General features: G+C 45.1%; 1 protein-coding gene across 1 annotated transcript in view; it reads left to right on the top strand.

Moving 5' to 3' along the window:
- Nucleotides 1–23,660, top strand: part of ALG14 (ALG14 UDP-N-acetylglucosaminyltransferase subunit) — a 34,703-nt gene extending 11,043 nt beyond the window's left edge. The window contains exon 4 of the mRNA XM_077332977.1: nt 23,101–23,660. Within this exon, the coding sequence (XP_077189092.1) occupies nt 23,101–23,331 (231 nt within the window). The 3' untranslated portion in view covers nt 23,332–23,660. The remainder of the gene's footprint in view (nt 1–23,100) is intronic.
- Nucleotides 23,661–25,706: the final 2,046 nt, after the last annotated feature.

The following is a 25,706-nucleotide window of genomic DNA, read 5'->3' as shown; positions in this document are numbered from 1 at the left end:
AAGGGCAGGGAGAGGGGGGAAAGCGGCAGAAAGTGTTGGGGGTGGCAAGAGGGCCGGCGGTGGCATCTGTCGATGGTCGGAGGGGATCGGGGTGGGAAGGGGGGGCGGCCTGGGCCGTGTGTGGACGGACGTCCGGGATGGGGGTGGGAAGGTCTTGGGCGGCAGCAGGTGGCGAGGGCGAGTAGAACGGAGGCCCATTGGGTGGGAAGGGCAGTCGCTGTGCGGAGGGGAAACCATGTTCCCCGAGGCCAGCAAAGTGGGGCGAGGCTCCTCCCTGGTGGCCATCCAGCTAGGATGGCCGCTTGGGAGGACTGGAGTCTGTGGCGTGGCATTTGGGAGACGGGCCAAGTGGCCAATAGGGAGGCGCATGAATTGGCCACTTGGCCCAGGAGTGCCACTCGGAGGAGCGAATTAGGAGCCGGTTTGCGGCTCCTGATTTGCTCCTCCGAGTTTTTATCCCGGACAAAGCCCGCCCTAACTCCTTCCCAACAGCCCTTACTCTTTTATTTAATCTGCTCCACAGGAGCGGTTTAAAGATGGTCAGTGGAGTCCTAACCTGGATAGGCCAGGCTATCATGATCTTGGTAGCCAATGAGGGTTGGCCCTGGTTAGTGTTTGGATGGGAGACTACCAAGAAATATTAGGGTTACTATATAGAGGCAGACCATGGCAAAATACCTCTGAATGTCTCTTACCATGGAAACACTATGGGGCCAAAAATAAGTCAGCTGAGACTTGATATCCAAAAGATTTTAAAGTGTTGGGAGCCAGGAATCACTTTGAAAATAGTTTGTACAATCCTGGTTCATCTATACAGATCTTGGTATTATTGGTTCTGAATCCAGGGATGCTGGTGCCAGAGAATAAACCAGAATTAAGCTGATTCCTGCATTCATACATCCTCACGAGAAGTAACAATTAAGATTAACTGTTCTTAAGAAACCAAATTACAATTTCACCTGTTGGTTTGACAGACCCTAACTAATTATAGTGGAGTGGCTCAAGCAATGAAACTAGCCTAATTAATGGGTTTCATGATATGTAAACTGAATCTGTGATTTGCAAATTCCCAGAAATTTCACCTCCACGGTTTCCCCGGTGGCTGTAGAAAATCCGCTACTACCCCAATACAACATGAAACAGATTATAATGTATATATCTAATAATGAAAATGTGACACCCCCCTCAAGTCTATGGATACCTAAATCTGTGAATTAGGGCCGCACTTACCCAAAACAGATACTACTACAACCTTGCGGAAACCTTAAAAATACATTGGGGAGTTTAAATTTCCCCTCTGCACTTGCACAGAGAATGCACCTACCTCCTGCACAATCATTGACTAATTCTAGCAACCTGGGACCCATGCTGGGCCCAGTGGCAATGGCTCTGTCAGCCAGTGGTGGAGCCCCAGAAGCATGATGGCCCCAGTGGCTATACAGGGGAAACTGGGAGCTGCAGGGGGCCCAGTGTTGGCAGAGACTGGGAGCCACACAAGCCCGTGATTGTGAGGGAGCCTAGGAACCATGCCAGGTCTGGTGTTGGTTGTATTGGAGTCCAAGAGTACAGTAGCTGCACCAGAAACTGGGAGCCATTGAGGGGAAGATGGAATCCCGCCCTCTGCGAGTCTTACGGGCCACCATTTGTCAACATATCTCATTCTCAACATGACCATATCTTTAAATACTTGTCCAGAGACTGGAGCCATAAAAAGACAAGACAGATCTTTCTACAAATCTGAAAAATGTCCATGTTTGCAAAAAATACAAACAAAAAAAAACCTGGAATCTTTTTTTTTTTTAAGGTTGGGGTGTTAAAATACACCTGTAGCTTTAAAAAATGAATGCCCTAAACTTTGTGGCTGTTGCTAGGCAACCAAAATAGTAATGCCAGCCTTCAAAATTTGGTTTCTTTGAGTAAAAAGCATAGAGACAAGGCAGGGTCTTTTCAAGCCTTTAAGGAAGGATTGTAGCCAGGCCTGGCAGCAAACATTAGAGTTTGCGTGACTCACTCAGACTGTGCAACAGCAGCCATCCCATAAAAGCTAATGTGATGTAGTTGTTGAGTTTCAAACTAGGGTCAAGAAGATCCAGTTTTGAATCATCACTGTGCTGTGGAAGCTCACTAAGTGACCTTGAGATAGTCATCCACGCCCAGCTTAATCTACCTCACAGAATTGTTGGGAGGCTAAAATGGAGAAGAGAATGTCAGCTCCTTTGGTGAGAGTAAGGATTTAATAATAAATATAGCTGAAGATGGGGAGGCAATTAGATTGGTTTGCTGGTGAGTGAACGAGAAGGAAGCAGAAAAAGGAGAGAAAATATGGGGTCTGCCAGAAGGAGAGAAAGAGAAAATAGTGGGGGAAGAGATACAGAGGAGAAGGAAATGTCCTCTGCAAGTCCTTGCAGGTCCTACACTTTTTAATGCCTACCTCCCTGAGAGGTTTTAAGATTACAGATATGGTATCCATGAATATTCAAAGGCCTTCACATGAACCTTATGCAAACTCTATTCAGATGGCTGTCTGCACATTCACTTCACCGCATGATCAAGCCGGACCTGCCTCTGCCTCCACATGATTGCTGAGTGGTGCAGAGAAAGTGCCCATGTGTATACCATCTTCCTGAGCCTTGCTATCACAGGGAGGGGTGTATGCATGGGCACCTCCTCTGCATGTTTGCTCTGTGCAGACCACTCATCAATTATGGGGGGGGGGCAAGCTCCTTCTACCCTGTCCTATCTCCCCACGTGGTGAGTGAACACACAGGTGGCTCATGTATATAGGCAGAAACAGGCCACTGGTCCATTTAGCCAGTGCACTAGCCAGCACTGTCCAGTGTGCCTGGCAGTGGCTTTTAAATGACTTGGGCAGCACTCTTTTTCCTTTCCATTTCCTGGGCTACTCTGGGATGCACTACCACTGGGCTTTTGCCCTTGTACTAAACAAGTGCTGTATAAATATTTTCAAGACTAATAAGTCCTAGCATTTTGCCTTAGCTTGTCTGCAGTGGGCTGATCACCCTGTGACCTCTCAAAGATCTTTCTGAAAGGCACAGGCGTAAGGGAAAGCTAGTTAGATTGTGAGGATGGCAAATTGTTGATCAGAGCAAAAATTCATTCTTAGGATTTAAAATGACTTTTGTTAACCAATAAATAAGGTTCTTGCTGTACAAGGAATAGCTTTTTAAAATAGCATTTCGTATGCATACACAGACTTGTTAATAAAAATTTGCAATGAACCAATCAGTTGTATGTGCAAATTCCAGAACCTTCATAATACTTTTGTAAAAATCACTCCTTGTTTGCTAAGTGATAGGGGGAGGGGAGAGAGCACACAGAAGAAATGTGTATCAGCCCCTCATGGCTTACAACTACCTTTTCCCTCCCCATCCTCAGAAACTGGTTGATACCACACCTCTCTCATACTATTAGGGAATATCCCCATCAACAGAGCTCTGTGAAGGTGTGAGCCCCAACCTGGCCAGGCTTTGGGAGGCTGATGATGTGTGTTGTGAAGAACCTGGAACAGTGATATCTAATTATCCTGCTGGAGAATGATCAAAGTCTCTGATCAGGCACCTTGCTTCCCTTTAGCCTCAAAGGGGGTGGTAATTGGGCTCAAAGAAGGTGGGGCATGTAGCCTCAGAGACCAATTTTCTCCTTTCGAGTTTTCTTTTGGCCATCTGGGAGACTTTTGTCTGAGACAGAATTGGCCTTGAAGGAAATGCACACTGTAGCTGAAATACCACCCTTATAATTAAGACGTTATATCTTGTCTACCCCCTTTTGCATTTAGCTTTCTTCCCTTTGGAGCCCCAATTGACCTTAATCACACACCTTGTTTACATTAATAATTTACTTACATTAATGAAGCTTTCACAGTTCCGGAGGGCCTGTAAAATGGAGTTCTTCCACCAAGTCTTTGGTTGAGGTGGGCCAGAAAAATCTTGGGCCCTTCCTCCCTGGCTGATCTTTAACATCTGGTCCATCCTATATGCCCCCAATGCACCACCATCTTGGGGCTGGCTGGACGGTAAAGGAAGAAGTTTTTATCGCTGCTGCTGGGTTAATGACTGGGTTGTGATGGGTTTTATCAGGGTTTTATTATGTTTTGTGACCTGCAACGAGCCGTCTGGGAGTAGCGGGATATAAATCCAAAAATAAATAAATAATATTACTAATTTATTTCATCTAAACAGTTAATTGATCAGCTGTTCTCTCTGCTGAAAAACCAAAGTACTGTGTTTTAGTTCCTTATAAGGACTCGGGGAGGGGGGGGGGAGAGAAACGGGATGCCAGTTGAATGGAGGAGTTTGATCATTCCCCGCCTCCCTTGAAATGCTTACTCTGGTGTCCGTTGTTGAACCTTTGTCATGTAGGTTGGCTAATATACTGCATGTCCTTTATCAGAATTGGAGTGTTTTGTCATGAGCCCCCAAACAGCCTCAATAACTGTGTCTGCCTAGCTGCCTTTTCGGTGGGGACAGTGTTTACTAACGGGATGGAGTGCCACATTCTTGGCAGGCTGCCAGACTCAGTGGATTAACAAGCCTTTGCTTTACCGGGAAGCCGGGGGGAGGGGGGAGAGATGACGACCACAAAAAATTGGGATTCAAAATGACAGCACTTATCAGAGATCTCCCGTGGGACTCCGGCTTTAAGTGTTAAAAATAGGAGCAGCCATGGAGCAAAGGATCAGACCAAGCCCAAATAATATAGCTACCATGCTGGAATGTGTGGAGCTGCTCGGCATGGGTGGTTTTGTTTTGTTTGTCTCTACTGTAATTTTAATAGGAAGCAGTAGGATGGAGGAATGCTTTTAAAAAGTCACTTGTGTTAAAAGTCACTGATCATGCAAATTTTTCCCATCGTTTCCCTTCCCTCCCCCAGCTCCATGACTACAGTCAGACCAGCTTAAGGAATGCCAGATTGAGCAACCCCAGGGAAGGGTTTCCCTTTCATCCTGTAGGAATAAGAGCCCACTTAATACAATGGGATGTATTCCCATGCTGCTCCACAGGCAGCCCTGAAATTCAGTGTCTGTGTGGGTTATTATGCAGAGGTATGCGCACACAGCACAATGTTTCTCCTGTCCTTGTGCCAGTAAGCGTCTACAACAGCCTGCCAAACCAGGCCTCCAATATTACTGTCCCACCAAAAATGTATTTGGGCCTGCATCCTCTCAACCATCCATGGCCTAAAAGGCAAACAGGATGCTTAAAGCTTCGATCCTTCAGCCTCAGGAGTTAATTCTGACCATCCTCATGCAGGCAAGTGAAACACTTGAACACTGCCTGCTCTAGGACCAAAACAGAACTGAACTTGATGAGATGGTTGGACATCCTGGATCAACATTCCCATAATTTTCTCCCCAAATGTTTAAAAGCATATGTTAGGCATAAGGGATAAGATTCCTGGTGTCATTTCCCATGTTTGTACTTCATGCATTTAGTGCATTTCTATCCCACCCCACCCCCCTCCAAAGAACAGGGTGGCATTTGTGGTTCTTCTTCTCTCTTTTATCCTCACAACAAACCTGGGAGGTATTTGTCTCCAGGAGTAAGCCAGAATTTACACCTGGACATCCCATATGTTAATGACTTCAGCCACTCAAATGTACTTACAAAATTGCTATTTAATGGAGAAAAACATAGTCCTGCTGGAGCAGAACAGTGATTCATCTGGCCCAACATCTGTTTTTACATAGTAGCTGACCAGTTGCCCAAGAGGGCCAACAAACAGGACAAAGGCAAATATCCTCCCTGATATTTGCCCCAGCAGAAGTATTCAGAGATTTGCTGCTTCCCCTCCCCTTTAGCTACCTTGGCTAGGAGCTACTGAGGGACATATCCTCCATGAATCTGTCTAACATGTTTTGTGTATATAGGTGGCTCATACTGCAGTCAAATTGCTGCTGTTCTGGCATTAACGTGTGCACAAATTACCACAGAGTACACATCATCAGTGGATAGTGTCCCTTTGAAATAATTTGCCTCCTGGATTTTCCCACCCACACAGGTTCCACTATGTTCATGACCGCAGCTCTGTTGGAAGCATTTCCTCCCCCCATCCCCCGTTTCACATGATGCACTTTGTACAACAAAATCAGGAATGGCACTAAGCATGTGATATAATAGCACCTGTCTTGGTTTTTTTTTTAAATGGTAAGTGGAGCAAACCATTTGTAGGTTGATAACTGGAATTACACTTCCCAAGGTGTGCTGAAATGCACCTCATCGAGAACACGGTGAAATAGTAGTGCAAAAACCATCCACCTAGCACGGAGATTGCCCTCTGTTCTGCACAAAAGTAATAATAATGTAACTGATCAGGGTGGGGAAGGAATTTTTAAAAAACAGTGAACTGATGAAAATGTCATCTGGAACTACTGTTATAGCTATGTGTGCAAAAGATGGTCATTGTGCTACATTGGACTGATGTGGAAATACTCTGATTGTCCCCTGGGAACACAGTCACTTTGGGGAGTTTTATTTAAATTGGGAAAACAGAGTATGGCAACAGGATTATCCCCTCTCCTCCAGAATGCCATAGTCTGAGCAAATTTTCCCCCCCCGAAAACCCCTCCCCTTTGTCATTTGGAAAATGGTGAGAGACCCTATCATGAACCTGTAGCTGCTCACAAAGGAACACATACCGGAGGCTGCCTTATAATGAGTTAAACCACTGGTCTGTCATGGTCAGTAATGTCTACTCTGACTGGCAGTGAGTGGCTCTCCAGAATCTCAGAGAGAGGTCTTTCACATGGCCCACAATCTGCATCTTTTAAGATGAAGGTGCCGGGGGTTGAAGCTAGGAACTTCTACATGGGTTGAAGCTAGGAACTTCTACATGCAAAGACGAAGGTTTGCCCCTGAGCCATGGCCTCTGCCAGACTCCAGAGACTGAAGCAATAAGAGGAAACACCATGACTATAAGCTACTGTTCCAGCAACACAGACTTTTCCTTTCAGGTTCTTGCAACAGCATGACAGGAAATCAGATGGAAAGATCCCTTGTAGCCTTTTCCTTGTGCTGTGTTTTTTTTTCTTTTCTTTATGCAAGGAAGTGCTAATTTTTGTTCTTTGCGGAGAAGCTTTTAAAAACGGTTTTAAAAACACCGCTGCTGCTTTAAGTGATAAAACCCAAGGAAAGCTTTTCTGCTTGATTGTACCAATCCAAAGACATTTTCCAGCCTCTTACATGGAAAAGAGGAATGTAGCAGGATCTCTTACTTGTTTACAGCTGGATAGGCCAAAGGTCGCCATCTCACATAAAACAGCATGCAAAGCAGTGTTCAGGGATGAAGCCAAGAGCTTCACACATAAGGGTGCCAGATTAGGCACCCTAAAATGGAAGGGTTGAACCCACCCTCTTCCCCCACATCCCTTTAAACCTTGGAGATGAGTAAGCCCTATAAGACGCCAGATTCAAGAGCTTGTTAAACTCAGTATAACAAACAGCTACGTTTGTTATAGAAACGCTCACTCAGTGGAACTATATGAAAGACGATCTTTATTTCACTTAGCTAAGATTTTCCATTCTCTCTCCAACTCTCCAAATGTCTTAAGTTCACAGCACTTCAGTAGCTTGCGAGGATGGATAAGAAGTTATTGTTCTTTTACATCGTTAGGTTTCTTTTTCTTTAGGGAGAATGATCTTTTTAAAAAGCCTGGATTGTATTTGGATTCTTTCAAGATCCCTGCTTCATATACCTGAGGAAGTGAACAGTGACTCCCCAAAGCTTATAGAAATGTTGTTAAATCATTAAGGTGCCAATGGATTTGTAAAAAGGTTTTGTTACAGCAGACTAATATGACTGGCCCTTTGCAATGAACAATTAGAGCAGGGGTAGTCTAACTGCGGCCCTCCAAATGTCCATGGACTACAATTCCCATGAGCCCTTGTCAGCTGGCAGGGGCTCATGGGAATTGTAGTCCATGAACATTTGGTGGGCCGCAGTTTGACTACCCCTGAATTAGGGTATGCTAAACCTGAACAGCCCAGGCTGGCCCAATCTTGTCAGACCTCTGAAGCTGCAGAAAACAGAACCTATCCTAGGCTAAACAATTTTCCAATAAATATCAATAGACGTTTCTTATCTCTTCTTCTTTTGGAAGAGATAAGAAACATCTATTGATATTTATTGGAAAATTGTTTAGCCTAGGAAGAGATAAGAAATGTCTATTGATATTTATTGGAAAATTGTTTAGCCTAGGATAGGTTCTGTTTTTCTGTTGCATTAATTTTGAACCGTCCTTTTTTTCGTTGTAGACCTCTGAAGCTGAGCAAGGTCAGCCTGGTTAGTTGGATGGGAGACCACCAAGGAAGACAGGGTTGCTATAGAGGCTGTTCATCTCTTGCCTTGTTGGTTGTGACTTGTCAGCACTACCCATTACAAGACTCCACCCTAGCCGGCAGACCATGTAGTTTCCAATGCCCATTGTAAAACAATCTCTCTCAATATCTTGTACTATGCATATAATTTCAAGAATAATGACCTTGCTGAAGGCAGCCATGGCTGAACTAGCACTATGCTGTGACTTTAGAAGAAGCATGAATTACTGCCATTTATTTAGATATATTTATATCCTGCTTTTCTCCCATTGTTACAACACTGTTCTCCTTTATCTTGGCAACTTCCCTATGAGGTATGTTAGGATGAGAAAGACTGACACAAGGTTACTCCCAGTAAGCTTCCATGGTAGAATGTGGATTTGAATTTGGGTCCCCAGTTCCTAGACCAATGTATATTGGATTGCGCTATTAACCAATAATCAATAAACGCTAAACATGCTTAGCTTGGGCTGAATCATACCTGATGTTTTCCCCTTTCAAATTAGCTTGCTAGAATGTTCAGTCTATTCAGCAGAGAACATAGGAAACACCAGGCTGGATCAGGCCAATGGCCCATCCAGTCCAACACTGTTTGCTCCACAGTGACCAAAATCCAGGTGTCATCAGGAGGGCCACCAGAAGCCCTTCCGCTGTTGCCCTCCCCAGCACCAAGAATGCAGAGGCATCACTGCCCCAGGCAAGAGTTTTCCATTTATACCGTGCAGCTAATAGCCACTGATAGACCACTGCTTCATATGTTTATCCAATCCCCTCCTAAAGCTGTCTGTGCTTGTAGCTGCCATCGCTTCCTGCGGCAGTCAATTCCACATGTTAATTACTCTTCAGATTGAAGAAGTATGTCCTTTTGTCTATTCTAAAATGACTGCTCATTAATTTCATTGCGTGCCCATGAGTTCTTGCATTATGAGAACGGGAGAAAAAGTACTCCCGTGCATATTTTTTTTTGTAACCCTCTATTGTGTCATGCATCCTACACCAGTATATCTAGCTATAGAGATGCTGAAGAATTGTATAGGGACCAAATTTTTAAAATCTAATTGGAACACATAGTGAAGGAAACTGCCAGTCATTATTAAATGTGCAGCCCCTCTGCCAAAGCCCAGTCCAGAGGTGTCTGTTTTTAAAGCAAACCACCAGCAATTCCACTTTTGCCATCTGCAGGTGGCTCCCAGAATGCTGCCATCTCCCAGGAGGGCAGGCTTAAGAGGCTGCAAGTGGCTCCCTGGGTTGGGTTGGATTCCCCACCCCTCCGCATGCAGCCAGCTGGGTGACCTTGGGCCAGCCCCAGGTCTCTCAGCCTCACCTACCTCACCAGGTGCCTGTTGTAGGGAGAGGAAGGGTAGGCAATAGTAAGCCATTTCAAGGTTCCTTAAGGTAGGGGTAGTCAACCTGTGGTCCTCCAGATGTCCATGAACTACAATTCCCATGAGCCCCTGCCAGCATTTGCTGGCAGGGGCTCATGGGAATTGTAGTCCATGGACATCTGGAGGACCACAGGTTGACTACCTCTGCCTTAAGGCAAAAAAAAAAAAAAAAGCAGGGTCTAAAGACCAACTCTTCTCCCTCTTTATCGTGAGGTGAAGCGTGACCAATAAATGCAATGTATGTTGGAGACGGCTGACTTTTATCATTGACTTGTGCCAGAATGAATGCGCCCCACTTGCAAGAAGGAATGATCTCAAGCCAGAGCTTCTTTTTATACTGCTAATACTTACGGAAAGGAGCCAGGCACTGATTTTTTTAAAGTGAATAATCTCTTCTGAAATGATTTTTCCCCCTCCAAGCCTAACATCAGGAATGAATTTGCCTTGTTGCTTACTGCAGTTTGTTAGTTTCTGTGTATGGTTTCAGGTCATTACCTTCTAATGGCACAGGAATGTGCAGTTTTAACTGGTTTTATACAGTGACCTCTGTGGGCCGGGGGAGGGAAAGCTATGATACGATCTCGAGAATCCAGAAACAACACAGCATGGCTGATAATTACCTAAGTAATCGTATCCGATAGCATAAAGAGAGATCTGAATGTCCTTAAAAGTGATTGTACTTTTCTTTTTTTTTAGATGTTTGCTTTGGAAATATCTGAGACGTCAGGCTGTGGAATTGATCACAGAGTGCAGTTTAGGCAGCCTCTATGTGGCCGAGGAGGCAGTCTTATCTCTTGTGTGTACATGGGGCGTTAGGCAGAGCACGTGCTCCTATAAGGCTCCGAGGGACGCTTTCTTTCCCTGCCGTGGCTTCTGCCAGACATACTGCAATGTGGCAGCCAGTTACGTGAAGCCTAGGCCCGTCTATACCTCACCAGATCCAAAAATCTTCTTGCCTAACCCTGCATGAGGCTCTAGACCTGCTTCTGTTGAGTGTAGCTATTATGGGGCTCTGGAGGACACGCAGATGCTTGGATACTTGTGAAGTAAGCTACAGAAGGGCCTGAGCATCGTGACAGCCCTGCCACGTTAGAAAACAGCTAACCTAGGAACAGCAGCAGCACAACTGGCATGGAAAAAGTGTGGCCAGGGAACAACAATCACACTCCCTGCCTGTGCAAATTAAGGCCTTTGCTTTTTCCGTTTCCTCTGGATGATAAAGAAGCATTGGCTTTCACACAAGCAATAATTTAATGAAGATCTGTTTATAGTTGGTTGTATCTGCATACGTATTTTCCTGGGAATATATAAACTAGCAAATACGTTTAAGACTACAACCCTGTGCATGATTACTAGGGAGTATTTTCCTGTTAATTTCAGTGGAACTTCCTCCTGAGTGAATGTGCCTGAGATTGTGCTGCCAATTGCTTCCAATTTTTTTCTACTGTCAAGCTTGCTGTCCTGTGCAAGGCACCCAGGGATTGTGCCAACCTTCCGGCTCCTGAGGACTGCATGGTTCTGCAGCTGTCCACGTAAAACCCTGTTCCCTTCAAAACAGTATGCAGCAAGTCCTTTAAACGTTTAAGCCGCTGGAATGCCTGGATCCTTCTGGCCTTCTTTTACTAGGCATGCCCTATTTCTTAGCTCTCTTGCTGCTGATGACATGAATGGATAAACATCGTATTCCAAGTGTAGCCTTTCTGGTGCCAGAACAATGTTTCTTGGCCAAAACTCAATATCTGTATTTATGTAATCTGGAATTTTGTTTATTCATAAGTATTTCCACTAAAGAAGTGAGTTGAGAGTATTTTACATTGGCTGCTGTTCGCAACCCCCTTCCCACATTTGCCGTGGCATGTGTGGCTCCTTTTTTTATTTATATATAAGCAATCACAGAAAGTTCCCGTTGGCATAACTTTAGGGCACTTTTCATGAGCAGTAGTAAAAACAAGCAAAGCTATCCATTGAGAACTGATGGGATATCCATGACTACTTAGCCCATTTCAACTGACATTTATAATTTTGTGCCAAAGTCTGGGTAGCTCCTATGGAACCGAAGGAGTTAAGCTTACGTTTGCAGAAATTGCTCAGGAATTCGATTTCTTGAACTCCTAAACTTCCTTGGCCTAACTCTTTTGTTTTTACTTTGACCAGTGTTTTTGAAGGGCTGTAGCACAGTGATAAGCACATAAACGACACAGGTACAATCTTCAGTTTAAAGGATTCGGGGGTAGGAGGGCTGGGAAATACCTTGGCCTGAACCCCTGAAGTGTTGCCTCTTTTCAGAGTAGACAGAAGGACCAGTTCACCTAAACCGACTTCATACATTCATGTAGACCTTTGAGAACATTCAGGCAAACCAGTACATTTCTTTTAAAGTATAACATCTTCTTTTCCCAGCAAACCACTTAGTGGATCATAACTGCTTAGTTCTGACTAATATTTTCCGAAACTCGTTAGCATTTCTCCAAGGCAATCTATGTTTTAAAAACAAAACAAAAAATTCCACTTCCAACATTAAAGTCCTGGGGTATGGTGGCCTGGCCGTACCACGCGAGTGCAAATACTGGCGGCAGCCACTCTTTAAAAATAGAATGTTTGAACTGTGCCAGTATGTCAATGGGAACGGAGCACGCTGTGGAGGCCCAGTGTTTACTCTGGACATGCTGCTTGCACAATGTTTCCATTAATCTGCCATCCCTCACCCACCTGTGGATGGCTCCGGCAAACTAGGGAAGCCAAGACTAAAATCTTCAAACCGATTCCAGTCCAGATCTGCAAATTACCGCTGGCCCAGGACACATATCAATTACCCCTGGGCTGCCAACGGGTGATCCAGAGCCCGTCCTTTTCAAGTCATCTGCAGTGGACGCCTGGCCCTTTAATGGACTCACACAAATACTCTTGTGGAATCCAGCACACAAATGTTCAGTATCTCAATATGAATGACTGAGCCAGCACTTTCACTTTCTTGCCCGGAGCCTTTGACTTTTTGTTATATAAATTGCAAGGCTGCAGTGGCTATGTTTGTATTCTCTTTTGTTCCAAATTGAAACCCCTGTAATTGCCTGATGCACTTTGCATGGTTGATTCCATTGGGCTTATCTTTCTCTTGGTTACTTTTTCCTGTATGCCCTGAGGCTCATTTGGAATCTAGAAAGCTGGTCATTTGTCCTTTGAAATCTCTGCAGCTATTTCTCTTCTGAGGAAACAGACCGAAAACTCTTGGGGGAATGCAGTTGATTCCTTGGTCCTATATGTGTTAGGGGATGATTGTAGTTACTTTGGCAAACAGAACTAAATTTACGAGAGGCAGAGAAGTCCATCTGATCTGTACCTGGCAGCCTTATACCAAACGCTTTAATTTGAAGTAATCTTTGGGTAGAGTTTATTTGCAAGTCAAAGGGCTTGCATTTCTGAACATAACCACAATCCCTGTTTGTGCTTATTCTGAAATACACCCCACTGTGTTCAGCTGGGTTTATTCTGTTGTTTGGAAGTAAACGTTTTTTAGCTCTAGGGGATAAAACTTCTAATAAGTATGGTTTGGATTAAGTTGTAGCGCTCCTCCACATGAAGCCTACGAGGTGACCATGGGCCACTCTCAGCCCCACCAACCTCACAAGGTGCCGGTTGTAGGGAGAGGGAGGCAAGGAAATTGTAACTTGTTTTGAGGGCAGAAAAAAGTGAGGTATTAAAACTAACTCTTCTTTTTTTAGGGAATGAAGGGGAGAAAAGTTTATTTTTAAAGTTATTACCATTAGCAGCTATTCACCCACTTATGATTTTTAAGGATATGAGGAATTTTGTTGAAGTATGTATGGCAGTGGCACTCAAGCGATGGCTTGCAGCATTTTGGTTCCTCCCTTTTCAGCCTCCAAGGGAGTATACAACAGGCCCATGGGCTCTACAGCCCCACCTCCAGCCAGACAGGGCCCAACATGCTCTCAACTTGTATTTAATTAATTTGCAAGCCACCCTGAGCCTTTTCGGGGGTAAAAGTCAAGTAATAAACAAATAACCTCCGCCCCTAATCTCAGGACAAGACTCCCAGGTCCAGCTGAGATCCTGTGGTTGCCAGGGGGGACTGCAGCACCCCAGCCAGTGTCTGTAGCTTCAGCAGCTTCACCCCTAATCTTTGCAGCAGGCCTGGCATGGCCACCGAGAAAGGCAGTGGGGATACTGTTGAGGCTACAGAAGAAGGCCAGTGCATTGCAGCTGGCACAAAATGTTGGGTCAGTTCCAGTCACTCACCAGTGCTACCTTCTTACAGGAGCCCCAGGCTGGATGCAGCACATGGAAGGAGAGGAAGGCAGGAGGGGAGAGAAGTAGTGGCACATGCACCCCCCAACACACACGCGCACACACAGTGCTTTGGCCCTGTGTTTCTCAAATATCATTTTCTACAGATGGGCACAAACTGGAAGATTCCGGTTCACCTCAGTGTTCAGGATGTTCCCAACCTTGAAACAAATCAGCTTAGAAGCGGAGGCAGGGGAAGCAAAACAGTGCCAAAGTGGCTGCCAGTCATTTTATGGATCCATTTCACTCCCTCCTGCTTGTACCCATTTCAGCGTCACTGCAAGTGTGTTTGCCTGTCTGTTGTGAGGCCAATTTAAATGGCTGCTTTTCCTTCATTGCCTTTGGAAAGGGGAGAAGTAAAACAGAGGTTTTAAATGGCAGTAAAACCTCACAGCTGACCAGCGAACCAATCAAGTTGTGAGGTTTAAATGATCGGCAGCCATTTAAAACTTTTGTCCATTTGAAATCATGTAATCTGCAGTTTCGTGCATGTTTTACATCTCTACTTAATATATTATGTGGCATGTTATAGCGCCTAATATAAATGAATCTGGATTTTGCCCAACATAGTGTTGCATCTTGCTTTTGTATTTGAGCCATTTAAACCTTCATTTCCTTCCATTTGGAGGGGGGGAGAGGCTTGGGGGGGCATCATTTGGACATGGAATTAAGGTCACTGTGGGTGGCAGGTAGTTGTGAGTGTCCTGCATTCTGCAGGGGTTTGGACTAGATGACCCTGGAGGACCCTACTCTATGATTCTATTATTCTAATATGGTGTAGTCAGAACTGAGGTAACCACATCATGGTTTGTCTTCACTCATTTGCCCTCCTACATTCTTAAAATTAAAAAAAAATTGTCTTTTTGTTGGGTTGGAGCATCTTTGCATCATCTAGCAAGAAAAACTTGTTCTTCTGTTGCATAAGCTTGCAACTCTTCTCCTTTCCTTCTTACAGAAACCTGCTCTTAGCCAATAGAGTAGAGAATGGGTGAAGCTTCTTATCTTGGTTGTTTCCACTTGATTGTCATCATTACAGTGTGTGCTGCTCGCCTACAGCACACCCCAGCTCCAGGCAGTGGAAGCAGCTGATCTAGATGGGGAAGATAGAAGCTCTCTCACAGTCAGTCAGGAGAGCTTCCATAGCACAAGAACGCTTCTTGTAGCATAGGTAGGTTGGGAAGGAGGAGTATCTTTCTCTTCAAGCCCAACCTTAGAGCCAAGCAGGTGCGTATAGCAGTAGCTTGGCTTGTCACCTTCTTGTTGACTGTTCTGCCATCTGACTGAAACAGAAGCTCCATACAAACAAAAGACAAAAATGGAGAGTTGGGGTGTTTTTTTTGTCCATTTAAAATGCCCTAAATAATTTAATGCATTTGCCAGTATCGCCTGTGACCCTTGAGTGCACTTTCCTAAAACTGGCAGCCATGTGCCAATCAAAATATCAGAGGCACATTAAAAAGTGTTCTCAATGTTAGCCATAAGTTGTGGAATTTTCTTTTCTTTGTAAGTGTCTTGAACCTGAGACACTTTTGCTTTTATATGAAAATGCTTAATAATTATATTTCATGATGTACTGAGGTTGTTTGTTTTTAAGAAAGTACCCAACAACAATACAGTTCATGCTGCCTTGACCCATGGTATTGAAATTTAAAGCAAATAGTGACACCTTAATTTTGCAGGGGAATTTTAACTGGAATCCATCCACCTGCTTACTATGCCATTGCCCTGTGTGCTTCCTCATAACTGACTACAATGCTAGTCCGCCCATAGTTAACTGAGGACCAAATCAGGTACAAGATACTTTAAGTCCCTAAATGGTCTGGAACCTTTGTTCCTGTGGGGCCACATGTTCGAGCACACAAAATATGCTCAAGATCCCCTGCCCCAGGGAAGTTAAATGGGCTTCAACCAGAACGAGGGCCCTCTCTGTGAAATCAGGACCCTGTGGGACTTAAAACAGTTCCGTGTAGCAGCCTGCAAATCAGAGCTGTTCCACCAGGCCTATGGTGGAGGCCTATAGAACACAACCACCACCTGGGTTCCTTATCTTTAAACCACTCTGCGGTATTAAATAAAAGGGTTAGGGGTAAGTGGGAGGAGAGTGGGTGGGTGCTGTCCGGGATAAAAACTCGGAGGAGCAAATCAGGAGCCGCGAAGCAGCTCCTGATTCGCTCCTCCGAGTGGCACTCCAGGGCCAAGTGGCCAATGGCATTGGCTACTTGGCCCGTCTCCCGAACACCGTGCCGCCAACTCTCCACTCCACCGAGGCCGCTTTTGTAGCCTCTGCGGCCACCAGACAGTGAGTCAGCCGCGGCCTTCACCCAAACACCGGGATGGCTGCTGGGGAGGAGGGTCGCCCCACACCGCTGGGCTGAGGGAAACCTGCTTTCCCTCTGCCCAGTGACACCCCTTCCCCGCCGTTGGAACTCACCTCTGCCCTGGCTGTGGCTCCCCAAACGCCTCTCCGCGCTCCGCCCGATGCGCCCTTCCCACCCTGACCCCGCACGTCCCTTCGCCGCCCCCCCCAAAGCCTTCTCCCCACCAGCACTTGTTGCTTGCTGCTTTGGCCGCTTCCCTGCCCGTTCCGTCGCCTTGCCGCCACCACCACGCCACCAGGGCTGGCTGCCCACGCGCTGACGAACTTCCCTGCGCCATCCTGCTGCCGTCCACATCGTCCCCGAGCCTTGGCCGCACCGCTGCCCACAGGTCGGGGCCGTGGCCGTGGCCGTGGCCGTGAACACCACAGAGCTGGGGCGCCCGCCAGCCGTCCCGCCACAGTGTGGCCTGACCCTCTAGCTTGGCCGCGCCCCTGCCCACAGGTCGGGGCTGCACCCGTGAACGCCACAGAGCCGGGGTGCCGCTGCTGCCACGCCTCGCTGCCCTGGCCTTCTTCCGCCTGCCCTCACCGGCCGCACAGCCCGACCCACGCATGGCAGTGACGGCCAGCCACCCTCTCCACTCCCTTCCTATGGCCTCTCAAGTGGCCACAAGGTCCCCACGGGGCCGCCCATGCCCACCCCAACAACCGCCTGCACCCCCGGCCTACACCAGCTAGCTCCCGCTGTATTCAGAGGACAGCGGGCTTTATTTCTAGTGCATACATATATGTATAGATAATAACATCCCAATGTCATATAGTTAATGTCATCTGAGCACACCCTTTCCTTCCCATAAGATCGAAGGTGGGGACCTTCTGGTTTTAAGGTAAACTGGTTTTAATAATTAAGTTAAATGTTTTAACCAAAATGTACATGACATGTTGTGAGCCACCCTGAGCCCCTAGGGAAGGGTGGCATAGAAATTTTGAAAAATAAAGTATAACCATCCACTTGTACTCAAATGGTCAAAAATGACAAAGCAGGGATCTGAAACAGCTGTTGTCAACACCCTGTAGCTGCTGTGCTGTGCTATGCTGAGCTGTCTGTTAGGTACCTTTGTGAGACACTGCTGAATTCCAGGCTACTCTTTGGCAGGCAACATGGAAACAGAGTGTCTTACAGGCTCACAAAATCTGGTGTCTGGGGTAATTGGGAGCTTTGATAAAGTTTTGAAAGCCTTCTTCAGTAAAATGGTAGCAAGCTTAAAATAAGCATTTGCATTGAAACGTGGGGACATTTTATCCTTTCTGTTTCTCCTGGGTTTGGAACTTGTAGAGATCCCCAATGTGCAATTAAAATATACAAAAGAGTTTAGTTGTCTCAGGAAATGTCCTAAAACTGGTCCTCTGCTTTATGAAAGCCCCCCCCCAGCTAATTTGGCTGACATTTAGTCCTTGTAAGGCTGGGAATTCTGGTTTCTGCACTGGAACTACTAAATGTCATTTGAATACATTGCCACATTCAATAGACTGAAAGAGCTTTCATCTGCAAAGTGTCAAAGTTCAGGATGGGCCGAGCCTAGAAAAAAAAATGGCTTCTGCCATCTCTGTCCAGTCTGGCTGGCTCAAATGAATGTGCATCACCCAGATCTGTTTTTCCTTCACTTTTCTGAGAAGGTCATGGTGTTCTATGCAATTGTATGGAGTCAATCCGGGGCAGGGGTGTTAATGGAACTATATATTCTATATTATATATAGAATACATGATGAGACCACCTCCCTAATGTCTAGTTCAACATAACCTTTATCCCAAGGCTATTATAAAGTATGCTTCAATGCCTCTGCTGGCAGCAGCTAATGAAACACACCTTATCAGGACACCATGTAACTTGAACAAAACATTACAAGAAGGGTTATTTGGCAATAACATTTCATGGCGTGGATTTCACTGAGCATGATTCATGGCTCAGTATTTTTTCATAAATGTCAGCCTGGTGTAGAGTCCAAAGAGGGCTGTAGTCAATGAAAGCTTATGCTGGAATACAGTTTTTAAGGCATCACAGAAAGTGATGGTGGCATGGTGTAGCCCAGTCTCACCTGATCTTGGAAACTAAGTAGGGCCGGTACTTGGAGGGGAGCCCACCAAGGAGGAAAGCACTGGCTTAATCACTTGCCCTGCAAGTCAGCTGTGACTTGGTGGCATTTTACACACTGGAGGTATCACATGGCGGCAGCCCTTTTATTATTTTAATGTGCAGTTTTCTTCTATGAACGTAGAAGATGGGTGGAACCCCTGCAATAGCATAGAGAAACAAAAGAATATGGACAAAGTGTAGGGGAAGCCATGGTGCCACCAGGATAAGATACTTTTGGGTACAACAAAGCTCTGCTACAAGAGCAGATTTCTAGTCAGCAACCAGAACAAGAAGCGTCTTTCTAATACCCTGAGTCTTTAGCTACCCGGAGTCTCAAATCACCTTCCCTTTCTCTCCCCACAACAGGCACCCTGTGAGGTAGGTGGGGCTGAGAGAGCTCTGACAGGACTGCTCTGTGAAAACAGCACTATCAGGACTGTGACAAGTCCAAGGTCACCCAGCTGGCTGCTTGTCGAGGAGCAGGGAATCAAGCCCAGGTCACCAGATTAGATGCTTCTATTCTTAACTACTACACCAGCTAATTGTTCTAGAGCAGCCTTTCTCAACGTTTTTGCCATTGAGGAACTCCTGAAACAGTCTTCAGGCTTTGAGAAACCCCAAAAGTGGTGCAATCATGCAGATTATCATTGGGAAGCATAGCTGAGTAGACGCCCACCCGAGGCCCCTTCCCTTCCCACCCCTTCCAGAAGAAGAAGAAGAAGAATTTGGTTCTTATATGCCACTTTTCTCTACCCAAAGGAGGCTCAAAGCGGCTTACAGTCGCCTTCCCTTTCCTCTCCCCACAACAGACACCCTGTGAGGTGGGTGAGGCTGAGAGAGCCCTGATATCACTGCTCAGTCAGAACAGCTTTAACGAGCCCAAGATCCCCCAGCTGGTTGCATGTGGGGGAGTGCAGAATCAAACCTGGCTTGCCAGAAGTATGCACACCTAACCACATCAATTGCCATTTTGGGAGGGGAGGGCCAGTCACTATGAGCATACATGGCCATATCACCTGATTAAAGTTTTACATTTTTATAAAAAGATATATACAAAATTAATTCCCACCCATTCAGGAAACCCTTTCAGGGCTGTCTAGAAACCCAAGGTTTTCACAAAACCCTGGTTGAGAAAGGCAGTTCTAGAGGGTCACAGTGACAGACCAGATGCTCTGGGAAGCCCTGCAAGCTGGGTCCTGCAGCCAGAGACTCCACTGTTGCTACTGCCCCTGTACTGATATTCAGAGTTTTGCTTCCTTTGACCATGCAGGTTTCTACCTTGTCATCATGGCTGACAGCCACTGATGGGCTTATCCTCCATGAGTCTGTCTAATCCCCTTTTGAAGCCATTACTCCTCCCTGCAACAGTGAATTCCACAAGTAAATTATACATTTCCAGCATCACTCTTGGGGACGGGTTGGCAATGGTTGGCAATGGTAGGAAAAGGATAGCTGGAGTGCTGCAGAGGACCGGGTATGACTAGAGGTGCCCTAGAGCAGTGGTCCACAAGCTTCCGCTTGCTGCGGACCGCTGCGGCGTAGTGGGCGGCCCGGGGGCCCGCGCACGCGTGGCAGCCCCAGCACAAACGCGTATGCGCGGACTGCCGCGCACACACGTTTGTGCCCAGTCCGCGCATGCACGTTTGCACTGCCGCCATGCCGGCGGCCGCGGCTTCCCCTCCCGGCCCCTCCGGGCCACGAGCAAATCGGCCGCTAAAACGGCTGATTAGCTTGCGGCTCAGCAAGCTTCTCTTCCCTCCCCTCCCGAAGCGAGAAGCTTGCCGGGCTGCGAGCTAATCGGCCGCTTTGGCGGCCAATTTGCTCGCGGCCTGGCGAGCTTCTCGCTTCGGGGGGGAGGGAAGAAGGAGCCGCGGCCCGGCGCCGAGGCCTTCGCAGCCCGGCGCCGTGCCGCAGCCCGCTGGTTGGGGACCACTGCCCTAGAGTAGAGCAGAAATGAGGATGATCCAAACTGTTCTTTAACAATAAGGAGACTTGTACTTTGGTAACTGGCATCACAGTTAAGACCCAGGTGAAAATATAATAGGGGCAGAGTTACAGGGAGCAATCCTAAGCGAGTCTACTCAGTGGCAAGTCCCCTGTTTCTCAGTGGCACTTGCATCCATAAAGGTGTCTGGAGAATTGCATCAACTGGCACCTTGAGTTCTACAAATGCATAATCTAATTCCTTCTTGGACTATAGTAAAAAAGAAATTGTGGGGAAGGGAGAGACTGATCTTAAATTACTGTGACAGGACTTAAGACATTTTTCTCCCTTAAATGGGAAGACCCAGTTCCCACTTATTTCAGTTGTAAATTAAATCAAGGGGGATACAAATATGTTTGTCTTTTCAAAGCAGGCTGCTGCAGTTTCTTTTTCTTATTAGCTGTTCATCCCCATCATGGCTTATGAAAATAGTTCTCTGAAGTACAATTATAATAAATTCATGGATGACTCATGCTAACCACATTTGCAATTCCTCTCCTCCCCGCAGAAATCTTGGATATCCCACTGCAGTTTATCCTTTTATTTGTTTTTTGTGTGAAAATTTCATCAGGATCTGTAGCTTGCTGGGTTAATGTTTAAGCATATGTTCTTATTTAAGGTTTTGTACCTCACCTGATTGGGGGGAGGGGTTGATAGCTTGTAATAAATTATAATCTTTGGTTTAAGAGAAGAATTAAGACTTACTCATGATCCCAAAAACATGGGAATTGTAAATCAAGGCTGCACGTTAATTTTCACCATGCAGACATTCTAAAATCTGACACTTCATGCCCTCCTGCAGGTTGGGTTCTATAGTGGAGTTGGGTTAATAACGTTTGGTTACTTTTGGCAATTAATTATTAATGATGGAAGGGACAAACTGACAATGTAGAATCTGAAGAAACAGATGCTAACAGCTATGCCAGTGTTTTTTGGGGGAGGGGTTGTGCTTTAACTGTTCTGTTAAATCAAAGTTTTATAATGTTTTTGAGAATGAATTGGATTTTTGAGGACAGTTGTGAATTTCCTGCATTCTGCAGGTGTTGGACTAGATGACCCTGGGTTCCCTTCCAACTCTATGATTCTATAATAGACAAAATGTATCCCCACAATTATGTACTAGGTTGCATTATATAGGCCGCCAGTAGGAGCCTGTAAGAGCCATCTTCTGAAGGTCCAGTAAGGCAGTAGCCTCTGATCCTGTGTTATGTATGTGTCATTGCAGAATGATGGTACATTGAAGCCAAAATGAATCAGGGAGGCAACACAGACTGCAGACAAGAAATTCTGTATGCACATACTCCATAGGAGCACGTGTGGGGAGGAGTTATGATCATATACAAGTGCAATGACAGGTGTCAGAGGGCACTCAATCAGAAGTCCCTACAGAGTATATGCATACAGAACTGCTTTTCCACACCACCACCTTCTCATTTTCCTTTCTTCAAGCAACCCATCTCTGCTCAAACTGTAGCTCTGGATGCTTTCCTTTGCTGAGGAGGTAAAGCTCATGTGTGTTTAGTGCAGTGTTAATATTGCCTTACCTTACTGGGAACTTGGAAATCTTTTGACTATATGAATGCACAGTGCATATTAACCACATGCATTAGAGGGCTCCTGCAATATTTGTGCATTTGAAACAGTGTAAACTGGAAAAAGCAGAAACTGAAGGTATGTTCTAGCTACACACAAAAATTGGTTGCTTACTTGTGAATATTTATAGGGGAAAGATACAGGGTACCTTTTATCTTTTTCTGCTCTCTGCTCCCTACTTCTATTAATTCTCATCCTGTAATCTTTTTGACAGATAAGGAGCATGTCCCTTGCTCTTAATACCATTTTCGTGGGCGGGGGGGGGGGTTCAGCTGAAAAGATGCACATCTAGTGACAGGTGTCCACTGGAGAACAGTCCCACTACACTAAGCTGGCTCCGGAGGGATGGCTGTATGTGTGGAATTGAGCTTTAAGGCGCATCTTTGTATTTTATAACTTTATATAACTTTATACACCCTCTCTTTTGAGTAGCAAGGGAAATGTGTTTCTTCTCTGCCAAGAGAAAACGATGGTGATGTGGTGTTGAAAGGCTGTTGTAGGAGTATGTGTATGGTATATTTTGTAGTTTAAAAAAACCCAAAAGAATCCACTGCTTTCCTCTGTGCTCCAAATTGTTTGTGGGCCTGTGTTAAAACACATTATATAAGGGCATTATACAGAGTTCATAGCTCAGAGGTAGAACATATGATTTGCATGTTGGCGATCCCAAGTTACATTCCTGGCACCTGGAGCATTTTGGATGGGTTGGGAAAGTTCTCTGGTGTGACCATGGAGTGAGGCTGTTATCACAATCTGACCAGTGGTATCATGGAGAGTATATCAGCTACATACATGAATCCATAGTACATTGTGCTTTACAGAATGATATAAGCAAATAATTGGTATCTGCTGCAAGGAACTCAAATGCTGATAGCCAATAAAACAAGAAGGGAAAGGACACCGCTCCCCTTCAATGATTAATTTTGTTTAAAGCCTAATGTTTCTTACTTTCATTCTCTTTATTGTCCTATTTGATGATTATCTTTGTACATTATGGGACTGTGTGGGTGTAGATATACTAAAATCTCTCTTTTCTGTACAATATGCTTAGGTGCTGTGCAATGGTCCGGGAACCTGTGTCCCAATCTGCATATCTGCTCTTCTTCTGCGGCTGCTAGGACTAAAGAAAGTGACCATTGTGTATGTTGAAAGCATCTGCCGTGTGGAAAACTTATCTCTGTCTGGAAAGATTCTTTACCACTTTTCAGATCACTTCTTTGTTCAGTGGCCTCATCTGAAAGAAAAATATCCCAAGTCTCAATATCTTGGGCGAATAGTATGATAACAAATGTGACAGGGCTTAAAACCACAACTGAACTCCTTAGCAGTAGAATCTGTCACCTGTCCATTCCGGCCAAATTCAGCAGAGGATTCTGTTCTCTCCCGCTGCATTCCTGGAGCCCACAAGGAACAGAGACAAAGGTCGACAAGGTTCCAGAACAGATCCTGCTTCAGCTGAGATTCACTTTCAACAATTTGTTGGTAGAAAATCTCAAGTACAGTTTTGTATTGGATTTTTAAAGCCGTGAGCTGCTTGAGAAACCAATTGGGGGTGAAAAACAGGACAAAAGTGTAATAAAGTGCCACATACTTTTATGAGGGCTGCATAAATCCAGTTTCTGGTGTCACTTTATTTCTGCAGATATTCTTTCCCCCCCTGCCGCTTTATTCACTTCACTTTTCTCCTTTCCCATTAGTAACTGTTTGGGGGAAGGAGGATCAAGAGGTTGGGATCAAAGAATTAAATGAATGCAGAAGAAGTAGGACAGGACAGGGCCTATATAGGGATCTAGTTTCTAGTTACCAGACACAATTGGTGGCCCGCTTTATGGAGAAAATCACTCACAAGTCTTGCTTAGTTTACATTCAACTTGTGAACCAGGAATTATGAGGGGGGTGTGGCAAAAGGAAAATGGTGCTATTCCCAAGGAGTTTGTATGAAGCATCAGAGTGTATTGGATATTTCATTCCTCCTTCTTTTGTTCCTAACACGAACACACGTATAAGACAACATTCAGTTCAAATGGCACAATCTCACAGGACCTGCAAGATGGAGCTCTTCTACTAAACCTTTGGTTGGGGCCAGTGACTCAAAGACTTATTAACATCTATGGCCCTCCCCACAAAAACACCTCCAGAGAGAGACACCCAGGAGATTTACAAGCACTGAAAAATCTGAAGGCTGCTATGACGATGACTGAAATGCTGATGATTACTTAGGTTTTTACTATGTTTTAGACTATAAATGTGATTATTGTTCTTTCTTTTTATTGTTAATTTTAACTGTATATAAACCACCCTGAGCTGTATGGGAGGGCAGTATAGAATAAATTAAATTAAATAAAACAAACAAACAAATAAATAAATCTAAGCTTGCGCTTCAACCCAGGAAACAGATTTAGGGGAGGTGCCTCCGCAGTCCTTCATTCCTGGTCACACATAGTATTTTCCTTCTGCACTATTGCAGGTGTTTCCTTCCATATTTCTGGCTTGTCAAAAATTGTCATAATTAAATAACAGGGTGCTGAACCCTGTAGAATGAAGTCTCACTGAAATTGAGACATTTCACAATAACTCTAGGACAGGTGAAATGTTTTCTGCGCTCTGACTTGCCCTTCCACTTGGTTACTGCAAGGGGCATGTAAAAAGTTAGCTAGATTATCCCATATTTCCCTGCACTTAGGACCTCCTTGAACCTGCCACCTCCCCCTTTCCTGCAGTGTAAGACTGTGCTCTATGCAGGGATCCTGCAGTGACCTCCACGGGGCAATGGGATGGGTGGGCACAGTGCTGCACTGGCACAAGAATAGTAAGAAAAAAGTTCTTGTTCTAGCACAACAACCCTTGTTTCCTGTATGCAAGCAATCAAATCCCCGGTGCGTTATTTTGAGCATAAAGGAAACAGTCATATTAACTTGGCTTTGTGACAGTTTTCACTCTACAGCCTTTTCCAAAGCCCCAAAGCATTAAATCCAGTATCGTTTTTCCTTTTGGCTTGTGAAAGCCAGCTCTGTGATCCAACATGCTCTTTTTAAAGCCGTGTGTTTAATTGTTAAGATAAATAAAAAGGGTAGCAGATGTCACAAAAAGATGCAGGATTTGCACACGAGAGAGAGAGAAAACATGTAGGGGGTTAAATGCCCAAGCTGAACATAAAATCTTTTAACAGCATTAAGTTATGAAAAGCAAACTCTCATTAGAAAGTACTGAGATTTTCGCCACGCTTCTACAGTCCTGCATGTGATACTTAAATGAGTATTAATGATGCAAAAAAAAAAAAAAAAGAGGAGGGGACACAACCCAATCATGAAGAAAAATTCTACTTTTATCAGTGACCTTGAGTTTTTGTATATGTAGGTTTGGGATGTTTAAAAATGTCTCTCCTTTTACTTAGTAAATTCAGGGCACATTTAGTTAATACAGGGAGCTTTTTGCTTCCCCCTAAATGGGAAACAGCATTTCATATCAAATATATCTTATCATAAAATGCAGGTTGTGGAAGACTTTACTGTGGCCATCTAGCAAATCATAATCCCATACAGGATTCTGTTTATAAAACAATTTAATCGCATCTGTGATCTGCATATGCAGACAAATCATTGAACAGATTTGGCTTTGAAAACACACCACAAGATACATGAAACTTTATATAATTGG

This window comes from Paroedura picta, chromosome 4, assembly GCF_049243985.1.
Source record: "Paroedura picta isolate Pp20150507F chromosome 4, Ppicta_v3.0, whole genome shotgun sequence".
Lineage (NCBI taxonomy): Eukaryota > Metazoa > Chordata > Lepidosauria > Squamata > Gekkonidae > Paroedura > Paroedura picta.
The sequence above is the reverse complement of the archived record's forward strand: the minus strand, read 5'-3'. Positions and strand labels throughout refer to the sequence as shown.